Source organism: Melanotaenia boesemani, chromosome 17 (assembly GCF_017639745.1).
Source record: "Melanotaenia boesemani isolate fMelBoe1 chromosome 17, fMelBoe1.pri, whole genome shotgun sequence".
Lineage (NCBI taxonomy): Eukaryota > Metazoa > Chordata > Actinopteri > Atheriniformes > Melanotaeniidae > Melanotaenia > Melanotaenia boesemani.
Genome location: NC_055698.1, coordinates 20,410,424 through 20,425,353, shown reverse-complemented (window position 1 = coordinate 20,425,353; position 14,930 = coordinate 20,410,424). Strand labels below are relative to the sequence as shown.

At 39.4% G+C, this 14,930-nt stretch overlaps 3 protein-coding genes across 6 annotated transcripts; all 3 read left to right on the top strand.

Annotated features, from left to right (window-relative positions):
* Positions 1-430: 430 nt before the first annotated feature.
* s100a11 (S100 calcium binding protein A11) lies at positions 431-1,858 on the top strand. Of its 2 annotated transcripts, none has more exons than XM_042012501.1 (3): positions 431-566; positions 727-866; positions 1,539-1,858. In XM_042012501.1, exons 2-3 carry the CDS (start codon positions 738-740, stop codon positions 1,671-1,673), a joined length of 264 nt encoding a protein of 87 aa, XP_041868435.1. In that variant the 5' UTR covers positions 431-566; positions 727-737; the 3' UTR covers positions 1,674-1,858. The 2 variants fall into 2 exon arrangements, with proteins under 2 accessions (XP_041868435.1, XP_041868436.1); XM_042012502.1 differs by having other exon boundaries at positions 505-578.
* Positions 1,859-3,507: 1,649 nt separating this feature from the next.
* s100u (S100 calcium binding protein U) lies at positions 3,508-10,098 on the top strand. The gene is made up of 3 exons (XM_042012351.1): positions 3,508-3,685; positions 6,186-6,314; positions 6,639-10,098. The coding sequence occupies exons 2-3, from the start codon at positions 6,195-6,197 to the stop codon at positions 7,179-7,181; spliced, it is 663 nt and encodes a 220-aa protein (XP_041868285.1). The 5' UTR covers positions 3,508-3,685; positions 6,186-6,194; the 3' UTR covers positions 7,182-10,098.
* Positions 10,099-10,312: 214 nt separating this feature from the next.
* On the top strand, positions 10,313-13,507 carry s100s (S100 calcium binding protein S). 3 transcript variants are annotated; one of them, XM_042011278.1, is made up of 4 exons: positions 10,313-10,361; positions 11,430-11,476; positions 11,805-11,958; positions 12,146-13,507. In XM_042011278.1, the coding sequence occupies exons 2-4, from the start codon at positions 11,463-11,465 to the stop codon at positions 12,332-12,334; spliced, it is 357 nt and encodes a 118-aa protein (XP_041867212.1). In that variant the 5' UTR covers positions 10,313-10,361; positions 11,430-11,462; the 3' UTR covers positions 12,335-13,507. The 3 variants fall into 3 exon arrangements, with proteins under 3 accessions (XP_041867212.1, XP_041867211.1, XP_041867213.1); XM_042011277.1 differs by lacking the exon at positions 10,313-10,361 and having other exon boundaries at positions 11,380-11,476; XM_042011279.1 differs by lacking the exon at positions 10,313-10,361 and having other exon boundaries at positions 11,473-11,587.
* The last annotated feature ends 1,423 nt before the right edge of the window (positions 13,508-14,930 follow it).

Here is a 14,930-nt window from a genome sequence, read left to right as displayed (position 1 = left end):
TTAGTTTTTCTTTCAGAGAGGCCCTTGTCTTTGACTTCTAAGGTATGACCCTAATCAAAAATGTCAAAAGGTTACAGGAAATTTCCAATTCTAATAATCATCCTTCATTGTTGTTTAATAGTATTCCATACACGCTAGATACAGTTGCAGGACTGTACACATGAGCCAGGGTGCATTTGTCCTCAATGTCATTATTTAAGTCATGTTTTTGTATAAACTAATCACTACTGAATCCCTTGCTCTGCAAACAGACTGAAATGGGTTTTGTACAATCATCACTACAGACTTGTCCTTTGTAGGTCAGCTTGACAGTTTCCTGGTTTCCACATGTGTGTGTGTGTGTGCAGTTTTTGTTGTTATTGTTTATTATGTTGCCTGAGTTGTGGAAATGAAGCAGTGATGAGGGCACCCTGCAGGATGGGGCAAGGATGAGGGAAGGTTATGTGTTTTCCGCTGATGTGTGCAGCAGTGATGGAGATAAAGCACATATATTTAGAGAGGTGATGGTCAGAGAAGAGGGTCTTAGCATCATCTGCAACTCACTACACTGTATCTAGACACATCAGGTAAGACAGCAGGTTAGTTTTTTTTTATCCTAAATCCAGCTTAACATAAAGGCATATTCAGCTTTGTTTTGGCTATTTTCTTTTTTCTAAGAAGATGTTTGTTAATGTATGTATGTATTTTTTTTATCGAATTATTTATATATTTTCTATTCATCTACAGCAAAAACCGTCATGGAGGCAGCCATCAACACCATTGTCACCCAGTTCAAGGTGTATGCTGGGAATGATGAATCCTCCAACACGCTGAGCAAAGATGAATTCCACAACCTGGTGACCTCTCAGCTGCCCAACTGCGTCAAGGTGCGTCTCCTCAGTTGTTCTCAGCCTCTATGTGTGCAGTTTTAGGTTGATTTCACTGAGATCAGGCAGAGGAACATTAAAAGAGCTACTTTTTAATAAGCAGCACCGAGGGGTTAACAACCTGTTTATGTGTTATATGTTACATTCCAGCTGTGTTTTCCTTCACGGAAAATCTTTTTTTTTTTTTCCTTTTTTTTTTTTTTTTTTGTTTTTTTGTTTGTTTGTTTGTTTTTTTGGCACTGCTTAGTTTTGCAGATATATAGTAGATTTAGTATATATTAACTGATCAAATTTGTGACATGCTTATTAAAATCCTGGATGTGTAATTAGGTATTGCATGTTTATGGCAGTATAATAGGCACTTGTGTTTTATGAATAATGCACCTTTAAAAAAATGTAATGCTGTAGTGTTCAGTTATTTCTATAAAGGCCATTGTAAGTGATTATGTTTTAGGGTCAATTTCCCAGATTTTCCAACACTTGTAAGCATAAAATGTAAAGACGCAGATTAATTGTGTGCTTTTAAAAGTTTTTAACATAAAGATTCAGTATGTGAGTGTATATTTATTGCTTCATTCAACCATTAGATGGCAGGACAGACTTTCACAGTGGCTGTTGTTGCAGCTAAAAATGATTCCTATTAATGAGTGTCTCATCTATGTTCACCCACAGAATGCAAGCGATCCCGGAGCCATCGACCAGCTCATGCGCTCAATAGATGAAAACAACGACGGAGAGCTGACCTTCTCTGAGTTCTGGCAGCTGATTGGCAAACTGGCATGTAAACAGGGAGGCTTCAGTCAGTAGAACCTCACCATCTTCTGTCATCTCGAGCCAACTGTGCAACACCCAACAAATCAGTTTATTTAGGCTGTAAAGAGCTTTAAAAATGATTTTATCACTCCACCACTGTGTGACTCCTTAGTTAACCATTTATTGAATATGGGAACTTTGAATTAAAGGTTTCATTGTTTTAAACCCTCATGAACCAATACTCAGTCTCCTGTCATTCATTCACAACATTATATGATGTCCAGTCGCCCACATTTGAGCAGGAGTGTATTACAGCCTTGATTTAGGTGCTTGTAATCCAATAGGTATTACTGCTGCCACAACTACACCATCCAGCCCATATCTTGTTCCATAGGGCTTCATAATACCTGTACAAAGCTGACTGTCCAAGCATTAAGTAGCTATGATGCAAAAGCCTGCTCTTCACTGTCTGTCACTTAGGCCTCAGTAGACTGTGTAATGAGAAAATATGGCACAAATACATCATATTGTGTTTGGGAGGCCTTGCTGTTTTTGTAACATGGTGTTTCTTCAGCACGTAATTTCTGCTGATTTGGTCACTTTGAATTAACTCTTATGTCTAGACAGAGTTATGTGTGCAGGCACGCTCTCCTGCTGTTTTATAGCCTACAGACCTGTGCTCATTTTTTTTAAGTGAAGAAAAGGTGCTGCTCACTTGAGTTTAAGATTGTGGATCTTTTAACTGATAAGTAAATGTGACCTTTGTATCCAAAATGCACCATGTAGCCGCGTGGGAGAGGCGATGATGGGTAAATGAGCCACAAAATGGGCATGTCACCCATTTAGGGAGGGTGTAGCTGTGTGTTTGTAGTTGAGAGTTCTTCCAGATAACAACTGTGGAGGCTAGCATGAAATATCAGCGATTAGATCTAATCTGTTGAGAGATTTTACTACAAGCTTGTAAAAGAATCAGGCAAGACTACTTCGCCTCATACTTCTCAAATCAACTTTCCTGAAATATTCTCAAAAAATTTAAAGTATTTGTTGTCAACTTTACAAGTGGAACTTCATGCAGAAAAAGAAAACAAAAAACAAGCAAGTCATTGTAGCACACAGTGGTGTAAATTTACTTCAGTGTTGATTAATGCCCAAAATGCTGCTGAGTATGCTCAATTTTAATCAGTATGCCACATAAATACATTGTCAAAGAGTTAATTAAACCACCTGTTAGGACTTAAAGTAGTTTAAACCCAGGTCCAACTCAACTTAATATATCAGTGATAATAACACAATAATATAATACAAATAGATTATTAACATATTGTGTTTATCCATACAATAAAGAATTACATTATGAGTACTTTTCTTGTTATAGTTTGACATTTTTAGTGTTTTTTTAGGACATACAACGTGGAAAACTTCTATTCATGAGTAAAGGTGATGTTACTCTAAAAGGTTCAATTATCGACCTCTTCCATATCATTCAAGTGTGTGTGCTGAATTCATAACCTCACTAAAACAAAGTATAAGATTCTGGCTTGAAGCTACACTTCCACATTATTATTTATTTTGTTTTCATTTAATAAGTGAAATTAAATACGTCTGAAAAGTCCTAAATCTTGTGCAGATGAGGTAATTCCACCCGCCCTGTCTCCTCGTCCCAGCAGATGAAGCTGCTCCAAGCCACAAGCCAGCCTTGCTGGCGTGAAACTGAGCAAATCACACATGACGTGAAACAGCTGGCCCGAGAGCCAAAGATAATTCCAATAAAAAAAAAAGATCTGTAAGTGTTTCTGATATACTTTCACTCCCTTTTCACGCGAATTAGGGTCGCGATCTTACACATTCCCATTTCTCCCTCGCACTCTTCCAGGTACACGCCCTTTGACTTGTGAGGGGGAAAACTTTAAGGACAGGGAAAAAAAAGCTAAATCACGGAAGAGATTCTGCAGTCCTACTAGTTTGGCAAGTTCTTTGTACTCTGGCAGCGTAGAACGGCGGAGAAGACAGAAACCCTCCTTTGCGCACATTTTTATACACTTCTCTTTTCCCGCAGACGGTAAACGGTGAGTTGAATGCGATTTTTTTGCTCTATTTTAAACTTGTCCTCCATAAAAGCAGTTTATTTGCCCAAACTTTTTGCCACGTTTCGATCAACTCCTGCAAAAGCCATCCCATGAAACTTTGCTGCTGTCAGTCAGCGGGACAGATTCAATGACATTTCGTCCTGCGGAGTTTTAGGGAATCTGTCGCACTTTCATAAAAGCCTAAATCATATTAGTTGGTTACTGTGTTTGTTTTTCAGTTGCGGGTCATGGCAGTAAGTGTATGTTTTTCCTCTCTTTCTCATATTTCAGCCTAGATGGCCTATTTGATACCTTAAGTTAGAATAGTTGTCAAGTTGCCGATCAGTTGTAGACACTTTTTCAAAAATTGAAGTGACTGGAGGTGACAGGGTTTCCCGCTGGGGATCCGAGTTGTGCGTAAAAGCACATTATTTTAAAGCAAAATTTTGCTAACAGTATGACTTTAAAAAAAAAGGAAGCCCATAAGGGTGACAGCCTGGCTTGTCAATGTCATTTTGGTAGCGCCCAGACAACTTTTTCTTCTTTCATTTACTGTTTCTTAGTTGGTGTTAATAATGCGTCCGAATTTAAGCCTCTGCAGTTGGACAATGTGGTACATGCGGTGCACGATCAGAAGTGGACCTTCAAACGCTGTATAACAGAATGAAAGACGGTCACTGCTTGTCTGCTCACAGCAATTTACAGCCACAACCTAACTTGTTCCTCTCTTAATATTTTATGCCACACGAGCGGTATGTCATTACTCTGCGCACATACCGTATCATATTCGCCCGTTTGGAAACGCAACACTCAGTCTCCTTTGGGCTCTGGGGGGAAACGGGAAACCTTTTTGGTTGTAGGCCTGTATATTTAATTATTTGCGTAGTTGTTTTGGCGCGTTTGGGACTAATAACGGGCATAAGATTGGAACAGACGAAGCGCTGACGTGGGATGGGCAAAGTGTAGAATACATTAGTCTAAATCGGAGGCACGTGTTGGGACGCTATCCAGGCACTTTACAACAGGTCTCCTTCCAAATAATGAATGTGAAAATACAGAGAAACGTTAGTCTAAGAATAGTTGAAATGCGAGTATTTATTTCAGAGTGTTGCCGTTTAGGCCCTTGTGTACTCAGGCTGCAGAGGGTGTGTCACCTGCTCAGGAAGAAGTCCCCTAAAATTCCAACTGGGCTCAGGATTAGCTTGGAACAGAGTATAAAAAATAATAATCATAAAAATCCAGGAACTGCTTTTCATAATAAACGGATTCCTTCCGCTTCATGCAAACACTTGGCCCTACTATACTCATGGTGGTGGTTTGAAATCAGCAGTGGGTCACCTGCTTGATCTAAAAGGGGTCGAGTGAAATTTTAGATTTTAATGATCCTTTGCTGTCAGAGCTAGTTGCCACTCAAGGTATAATGAGACTAACAGGCGGTTAGCCTAATTGGCCATATAGTGTGTGCTTGAGGTGACAGCTTTAAGGAAATTGTTTGCATGGATGATGCTCTATGTGGCGTGCACTTCAGTAACTGAGATATTAATGTGCTGTCTCCAAATTTACCTCTTTCATGATCAAGACATTTGCACACGAAGCACTTTTTTTCAACAAGGATGTGCCTTGTTGGAAAGTGTGTAACCTGTTGTTTGCTTTGCACCATGAGAATAACAAGCTGGCTGACCAGTGTGTTTGTCTTGAGCGTATGATCTCCATGCTTTGGGGCAAACTTGCTCAGAGTTGGCCGGTAAATTCCTGTCTAAGTGATCTCTACACACAGCAATGAATGGAATTCCTGCAAACATGTCACCTACTGGCTTGTTACAAATTGTGCAATGTCTGTAGTTTACAGTATCTGTACAGGATCTAAATTCTTGATAGCACTGCTGTCAAAGTCAGGAAGACTCAAATATTTGTGCATGTTTTAATGCGTAGGAGCTAGCTGGAGATAATTCCCACTGTAGTATGCCTAATTGTTAAGTTTGCTTGTGAGTGAGCAAAGTGGCTCGAGAGAAAAAAGCATAGCAAAGTGAACAGTTGGATGAGAAAGTGGAAGGTAAAGGAAAAGAGAGGGGCAATGGCAAGATAGCAAAATTGAGATGGGAAGAAAGAGAAAGAGAAGGGCAGACAGGGACTAGGTAATCCCTCATGTAATCTGAATCCCAGTCTCCTTGGTAGCTTCATTAGATCAGATGACCTATCAAAGATCAGAACTTCCATTGTGCATCACATCTCATCTCTCAATCAAACTCCCTCTCGCCCTCTCCACTTATCTCACATCACTGTCCCTCCCTTATTGCAGCGTTGGACTGAACACCTGAAACGAAAGGCCTCACAGAGACGAGAGGGGATCCTCTGTTTTATTTTCCATTGCATGTCCCCACAGTGTGCTTGAAATCAGGACAATGTTTTATCTCTCTCTCTCTCTCTTTCTCTCTATCTATCTAGCTATCAGCCAACCAATGTATCAATCACACCACTAATGGGACTTTTCTTTCCCCAGAGAGGAGTCATGGAGGCTGCCATTCAGACCATGGTGAAGGTCTACCTCAAGTCGAGCAAGGGAAAGGAAAGTCTAGGAAAGAAAGAATTCCAAAAGCTGGTCTCAGGCGAGCTCGGCAACATCCTTTCGGTTAGGAAATCTTCATTGAACTTTTAACTTGTTACTAACATTTATTATGTAATGGACTCTCACAGAAGTGTATACTGGTCTTGTGAGAATTGCGGCCAGTCTAAACCTCCCCACATGTTTTACATGTGTATTGAGTGATTCATGGTGTAATCTAGTGGGATTGAGTGAGAAAATGGATCTATTATGACAAAGTAACATTTATTAGTCACATAATGTAAATCAAGCCCCTTAGAGACTGTTAGGTAATTATCATGTATGGTGATTTCAGGCAGATTTACTCATCATTGTGGTTGATTGTCTCATGTCTGTGTGTCTCCCACCCAGGATGCAGACAGCAAGGAGGCAGTCGACAATATGAGTCAGGGACTGGATGCCAATCAGGATGGCAAAGTTGGCTTTGAGGAGTACATGAAGCTAGTTGGCTACCTGGCGTGCTCGCTCAGTGAGCAGCGCAGCCTTGCCAAAGAGGAGCCTGCAAAGAATGATGCATCTGGACAAGTGGTACAAAGCACCCCCAATAAAGAGGAGGGGAAGCCCGAGGCGAATGCAGAGTCAAAGGAGGATGCAAAGCCGAAGGAAAATGAAGAACCAAAGGCAGCCGCAACTGCCGAAGTGAAGGTGGAAGCAACAGCAGGTGAAAAGGTAAAGGCAGAGGTAGAAGTTAAGGCGAAAGGGGAGTCAAAGCTCGAGAAAGCAAAGGAGGAAGCAGCAGCAGCAACGGCGGTGATCGTCGCAGCAGGGGTAGAAAAGACGGAGAAAGGAGAAGAGAAGGTGGAAGAAACAATAAAGGTGGAAGAAGCTGCAGAGAAGCCGCCAGCTGCTGTGGAAGAGAAAGTGGAGAAGAAGACAGAGGAGGCCACTTCATAGGGAACAATCCATTCTGTCACAAAAAAATAAATGACACTACACAATTTGATACTACAGAAAACATAACATTAATGCCAAAATAAGTAAGAAAGTCACTTTTTCTTTTTTTTATTAACAGGCAAATTTTAAATACTAAAGTACAATAAAAGTTTAAAACACTACAAAACAGTTCTGAAAAAATACTATTCCTTATACATATGATCATGTACATGACAGTAGAATTATTGCTTGCTAGTTACCACTATGTTCATATGTACAGCATGTGCATCCCACTATTTAGCACATTTACCTCATTATGATGACATACTATGATAGCATGCACTTGTACGCTATAATGTGCATGCAGTATCCCTGTGGAAACTTTTATTTGTCTGCACACTAGACTGAAGTGTCTAAACAAACTACTGCAGACAAGATTCTTCCCATGCTTTTTGCAATTACATCTTTCTCTGGGTGTCTTTGACAGATATGGCACACACTTTCTGCCCAGTCGTAGGCCATGGGTGCTAGATGAAACTTCAGTTGTAAAGATCTTGCAAGACTATTATGGTTTCAAGGAAAAGTCTGATCTTTTGAGAGTTTAGTAGCCAGGATATAGATGAGAAGACTGGAACTGCTTTTAAATACAGCTTTAAAAAAAAGTTGCAAAAAAGACTCAGTCTAGTCTGAACCTTTAAAAATGTCAATATATTCCTTACTGAGTGCATCAATTTTATGTTTTTTTACATTCCTTTAACTTGGTGCTATGGCAAATTTAGCATGACAATAAACAAACTGTTTTGCTTTAGCTTAGATAGATTCGTGTGCTCTCATGTCCCTTCCTCTCGCTCTTGCCTTCTTGGTCTACTAAGTGGGCATTCTCCCTTTTTTTTTTTTTTTTTTTATAGTTTATTGGGCACCCACAGTATGTCCTTCTCACTCAAACTCATCCATGAATTAGGAGCTGAAAGATCAGGCGTGACCCTTGGCTAAATAATTTAAGCACAAGGATGGAATGTACACCTAAACGACCATTATCCTTAAACAGGGAGACCAATATTGTCCCATGGGAGTGGGATATAGGTGAGGCAGGTCAGAGTAGAAGTCCATGCAACCTAATCTGCCTGATTATACATGGAAGAAAATAACAAGACCATAAAGCACCAAGAAGCTAAAAAGGTGTTGGAATTTTTTTCTTTTTCTTTTTTAAATATATTTTGCATCCAAAACCATAAAGCCTCTTGTTAAAGCCACACGACAAAACAGAAACCTGGCCTTTTGTTTTTGAGGTTTCCTTTAAAAATGAATCATTGTAGTTTGTTGGTTTCAGCACCAGCTGTTGGGGCTTATGTTTGTTGGTCACACCTTCATATGGTTTTAAAGTCCCTGTTTGACCTGCAATTGGATCCTTGGGCATTAGGCATTGGGAAACTACTGGATTAGGCATTTCATGAGTAACACACCCTGGGACACAAACAATTGCATGAAAGTAATCCCAGGCTTCAGTTGGGATGTGAAGTTGGTAACTTTGCTGTCAAAAGTTCTGCTTTTGTTAAGCAAGCAATATTATTGAGCCTTACATGTTGCATGCTATCTGGAACTTATTTGGTAGATCTAGATATTACCATTTTGTTCCTGTTATTATGGCCTTTATTTAAATCCTACTTGGCCTCTTTATTTTTAACTTTAAAAGCGTAATCTAATTTTTGTTTGGACCACTATGGAGATCACTTGAAAAGGTGCTTCTTTTTGCACATTCTATGCTGTTCATTCAATTATTTGTGCCGCCGTAAGAAAAGGGCTTATCATGTGTCAAAATTTCACCTGCAGAGTGCAGACATTTTGGTCACACAACCAAAACGTACCACCTGTAAGAGCACCTGGCCATACAAACTGCTCAACAGCGAAATGGGCAAGACAAATAAGCACGGTCCATGTGATCAGCCTGCCAAACTGTGACACTCCCATTGTAAATAGTCTCATTTCCACATACTCTGCTCAGTCTTTACACTCTCAGTAAGCCATGCTTCCTGCATTAGCCCTTACTAACAAACTTACTGGAGACTGTGGGCTTTTTGGACTTTGTTAAATACTGTTTCTTGTGTTAAATTTTTTTACATTTTATAACACTTTTTGGTACTTCCTGTGAATAATGCAAAAAGTCTCTCAGTCTCTTGCACCATCTACAGTCAGCTTCCTGTTTAACAGTGTATCATCCTAGCCCTTGTAGGTCTGCGGTAGCTGTATTAATATGCAATAGGATGGTTGAAGCAAAATCTGCTTAACTGATGTGTTAAAATGACTAAACTTGCACTACTATGAGATTCATTCCTATTATCAATGTAAGAATATGTAAGAACCTGGAGTAAACATCATCTGGAAAGTGTTTATCAGAGATAGTCCTTTATTTTGCCATATTTGGAATAGCACAGAGACCAATGAGAGCTTTGTTTTTACTGATAGAGGTTTAACCATCTTCTTTAACAGATCTGTTGTTGTTTCATAGTGTTAACCCCCATCTACAGCTTTGACTTGTATTAAAAAATTAAAGATACGCTGGATTTTTAGCACAGCAGAGTTGTGTCGAGTCCCATTGCCCTACAACACATGTAATTCATTCTGAGATGCAGTAGATAAAGTTAAAAGATAGTAATCCCAAACTGGATTTAACAAATGCACATACAAGTATATGGATGTACTTTTAAGGCTCACAGGGTCAAAAATGTTTGTGATTATGGGACCATTCCATGAATGCTATGCAGGCTCTCTGTTTATTTACTGCCAAGTACAAGAGAGTGTGTGTGTTTAGCAGCTGGACTCATGTCAGTCTCTTGTCATGTCCAATAACCTTCACTGTGCTAATTTTTCATAAGTAAAGCTGTATCATGTTTTGCTTAATCTATGTAATGGCTTATATAGAATAAAACTGTGACAATAACTTGTTTTTAATGTGTGGCTCACTCTGTTAAAAAAAAAGTTTACATGTGTGTGATGGAGAGGAGGGGAAACACCAACAGAGAGAGGGAGGGAAACATTAGCAGTAAGTGGGTGATTGGGTTTGGGGGTGAGGAAGAGGAGGAGGGAGGGAGAGGAGCAGGTGATATTTAAGCCACTGGCAAACTCTCTCCCCATCCATCTCTGCCTTGGCTCTGTCCCCTGCACCTCTTTAAAGACAAAGAGAGGCCTTCTATCAACACTCAGGTAAGACAGACGGATGGACAGCTTGCTTTACCGGACTTTCTCCTCTGCATCTGATGAAGGTTTTGTGCAGCTGCAATAGATAATGGGAACTCAGGCTTTTGGTGCAAGATAGGTAGTGGGTCTTCTGCAGTAGACTTAGACTGTGAATCATTTGATGGGTTAGGGTTTGCCTTCTATTTTCCAGGGTTCACTTTCCACATGTGTGTGATCTCTGAGAAGATGATGACAAGAAATTAAAACATAAATAAAGTAATGTTAGTTAATGACAATGAAGTGGCATTACTCTCAAACAGCTGTAAAGTGACTGGAATGATTCTTCAATGGATTTCACTCCAAAAAAGTGACATAATTATGACAAAGTTGTGAATACAATGCATCTCTTTCAGGATATGAAAATGCCTCCATCTTTACTGATATGCATTTTATTATACTTATTGTGTTTTTGGTTGGATTTGTCTCCATGGTTACTATAGCATTGTGTTAGTCATTGAGACATGTGACCCCTATAGATTTTCCAGCTAGCCAAGTTTGGTGTCCTCTGGCCTCCTCTTTTGTCTGCTGCCTCTACAAAGCTCTGCAGCATGATCTCACTCAATAACTGCTGACTCATAGTAGCGTCTGCATTAGTAATGGTAAATAAATCATGCACAGGGAGACTGGCATTTTGATTGTGTCCCTCAGTTTTATGGATGTGTTTCAATAAAACTCTCCAGATTGTTTTTGTAGCTTTCAACATTAATTTTTACAATAAAAAGAGTGTGGTATTCCTTTAATTGTTTGCACAACTTTTTTCATTTAGGGTCACCTTAGGTTACTGGTCCCTTAATTTCTGAAAGTGAGTGTTGCGTTTCACTTCTGGTGTCAATTTGAAATGACAAACAAATTCAGCCCCAAAAGCCACTTTTCAGTAGTAATTGTTACAGGTTTGACAAATATTTTGCATCCAAGTGCGATAGCCTGAGGAAGTAAAAAACAATAGTGTGTGCATTGTTTCTACACAATGAAATGGTGTTCACACTCAAATGTTGGATGATTGACAGTGACTTATCTGTATCTGTGTGTGCACAGTCTCTCCACGAGTCCAGCACAAGACGCTTCAAGATGCCGGACACAATGTGTGTAAGATTGTTCCAGAAGCTTTTGCCAAAGCTATCCTCCATCTTTCCATCCAAACCTCTGAAATGTTAAACCTAGAAAGGAATAGTGACCACTCTGCCTGAATTTAGGTCAGCAACAGCCTCTGAGCTACACGCAGAGTTATTCAACCTGCTCAGTAGAAACCCTCTCTTCTCTCCTTTCCTTTCAACCATCAATCTAAATTTCCAGCTGTCACTTTATCTTGGAGGTGGCTTCAGCCTTGATTGCTATGTGACCACACATGCAGCTGGGGCTGGAGCGGGCATTTTGTTCCAATCTAACCTTTTGATTCAATCCCCTTTCCAGCATGTCCAAGGAGCCCACTTCCAACTTGGAGAGTGCCATGCAGATGCTCATAAAGACCTTCCACAAGTATTCGGGGAAGGAAGGCGACAAATATACTCTGAGCAGGGGTGAACTGAAGGAGCTGCTACTAGAGGAGCTCGGGAGTTACCTGGGGGTAAGAGCAGAGTGTGTCAAGAGGCAAATACATGGTTGCACATTAACAGACAAATGCAGTTTGCAAACATGCTGGTATGCTCTTAGACACACACACATGCAAGTCCAAACAAGCCTGTGCAGCTTTGAATGCCCACACAGAAATTACAGCATGCATTCTTAACAATGTCTTTATTCCCCACTGACAGAGCGGCTCCAAAGATAATGAAGCCGTTGAGAAGGTGATGAACGACCTGGACGCAAACAACGACGGGGAGGTGGACTTTACTGAGTTCATCATTCTGATGGGAGCCCTCACAGTCGCCTGCAACGACTTTTTCCTGGAGTATAAAACAGATGACAAGGCAAAAGGCGAATCAGCGGAGAAGAAAGATTGAATCTGTGCAAGAGGCAGAAAATGGATAGAAGAGAAGAGAGGAGAAGGAGGGGCAAGAGTTAAAGTTTTTTTTTTTTTTTTTTTTTTTGTCTTATGCAACTTTTAAACACTACAAACACACATTGTAGAAAATTTGCTGTAGTTTGTGGGTTCAGAAAACATTGGGAATTCAGCTGGAGTAGTGTTTTCATACCACAACTAATCCAGGTCAAGTTGCACTGCTCTCAATGCAGTTAGTGACTTTACATAAACAATGTGGTATATTTACACATTTTTTAACTCACATTCAGCAATTTTGAGAGTTTGTGGAGTTTAAGACGGCACTGGAAGGAAATACAGTTTTGCAGAAAATGATATTTGAGCTTTTCTTGCACACAAATAATTTATGAATGTATATGAAGTTATAGATCATATTATTCTGTGTTTTCAGTGTTGAAAAATAGGAGATCTTGCACCTATTTTGGAATCTTTTGGAATTAAACAATTCTTCAAAATATTAAACATGACATTTAATCAACAAGTACTTGGTGTCTATTTGGTTTTACGTACAGTTTCTAAAGTATTGGGTACATTGTGTAAAATGCAGTTATTTAGACCCTATTTTTCTTTGACTTGTCATCAGCCACAGTTCAAGCCAGCATTAGTGTAGATACCACAAATAACTTACATGTCTGTAAAATAATCTACCACACAAAAGTCTTGAACCAACCCTGATTTCTTAATATTTTGCTTCCAATGAGCCAGACATTCATAGTACCTTTTCAAACAGTCTTGAACAACAGTTCCCCAGACTTTCTGTAGATCTTTCATAGTTTTTATTTATTCATTTGCTCTTTTTTTTCTATTTACTCATTTTTAGTCCAGCTTATAGACCTGGCCATTAGACTACTATGTATTGGTTGTGTAGACAACCATTCCCAATTGAACTATTTCCACTGAGACTAAGTTGAAACAAAACAAACAACTTAGCAAAAAGCTATTTTTAAATAGTATATTTAGGAAATTTGGTACTTAAGGTCTGTTGTAGACACATATGTTGTTCTCATTTATTTAGTTCAATCCTTAGATTAAGATAAAATTGTATTTTTGCACCAAAAAGATAATTCCCAAAGAGCTATTTGTCAAAAACTTTGCATATCTCAGCAACAGTGTACGGTATGTCCCAAAAATGTGTGGCAGGCTTAATAAAGAATTAACAGAAGATGAACTGCATGTGGTTTTGTGATGTTCTGAAGAAACAGGGGTGAAAAAAAATCTTAATCCCAAATCAGGACCATTTGGCCCTTCACTTGATCCATCTATATAAAAAATAAGGACATTTTGCAAAATGAAACTGCACTGAAAATCAGTAGAAACATGTCTTTTGTAGTAATAATCCTCCCCAAAGTCCAGAAATGAACATTTTTGAAGCAGTGATGGATCATCTTAAGAGACCCATACAAAAGGCAGCTAGCTTACAAAGAAGATCTTTGGAAAGTCCTTCAAGAAGCCTGGAGAACTATTCCTGAAGACTACTTAAAGAAATGGCAAAATAGCTTGTCTAAGGGGTTCAGACTGAGTCAGAGAACAAAGCTGGTCAAAAACCAAATATTGACTTTCAAACTAATAGGTGTACAAATTCTGTTTCTGTCTTGTATACTGTGTTTCCATTAGCGTTGCATGTTTCAACAGATTTCTGCATCTATTTCCTGTTTTTCTGGCAATATACAAAGACTTTTGGCCGTACTGTATACAGATATTGGAGCAACATTTACTACCACCCAAGGAAGGTTATGTTTATTCAGCATGACAAAAACTAACCACATTCAGCATATTACAACAGCTTTGCTCTGTTGTACAAAGACCGTGTTACCCTGGGCCGCCTGCCGTCCAGACTGTTAAAAACACATGGCTCAAAAAAGAGGTGCAAATTGTTGACCAGCTAAAATATTGAGCAAGAATTAGATTTTTTTCTCTTTCACAACTGTAGCGACTGGTCTCTTCAGCCCCCAAACACTAGTGTTTTTAAAGAGAAGGTGATGCAACACATGCCCCTTTCTCCACTTCTCTGATGTGCTGTTTGACCGTTTTCATTCAATTTTAAATGTTTAGCAAACATGAGCATTTTATATTATACCTTTACACAGTTTCCACACTCTGAGAATTGTGTGGTGTAATACAGATAAAACACTACAAAAGCCTTCATCAAAATGTCTGACTTGAATTGCACCTAGGAATAAGGTTGAACAAGAAAGATGTCAGCAAACTATGAGTGTGTAAGTGTGTAAGCATGCTTATCTCCTTTGTACTTATGTGTGTCTGTGTATTGGGGATTCCCACAGAGTAAACTGCTCCAGCTCACATATCCTGCCAACAATATCCTGCAACTCTTGTTCCACTAGATATAAGCTGACCCAGATGTTTGACTTGGTTCTGCATAGGAAACCTCTTCAAAAGAGGAAGGCAGATGGAGGAGAGAAAAGAGAAAGAAAGAATGAAAAAGGGTGCGAGGGGAAGATAGTGACTGCTTGTGTACATAACTGTGTATGTTTTGAATAAAGGACAGCAAAGTCAGGGAGTGGATCCAATTTATGAAGTACATTAGTCAAGTATGTAAG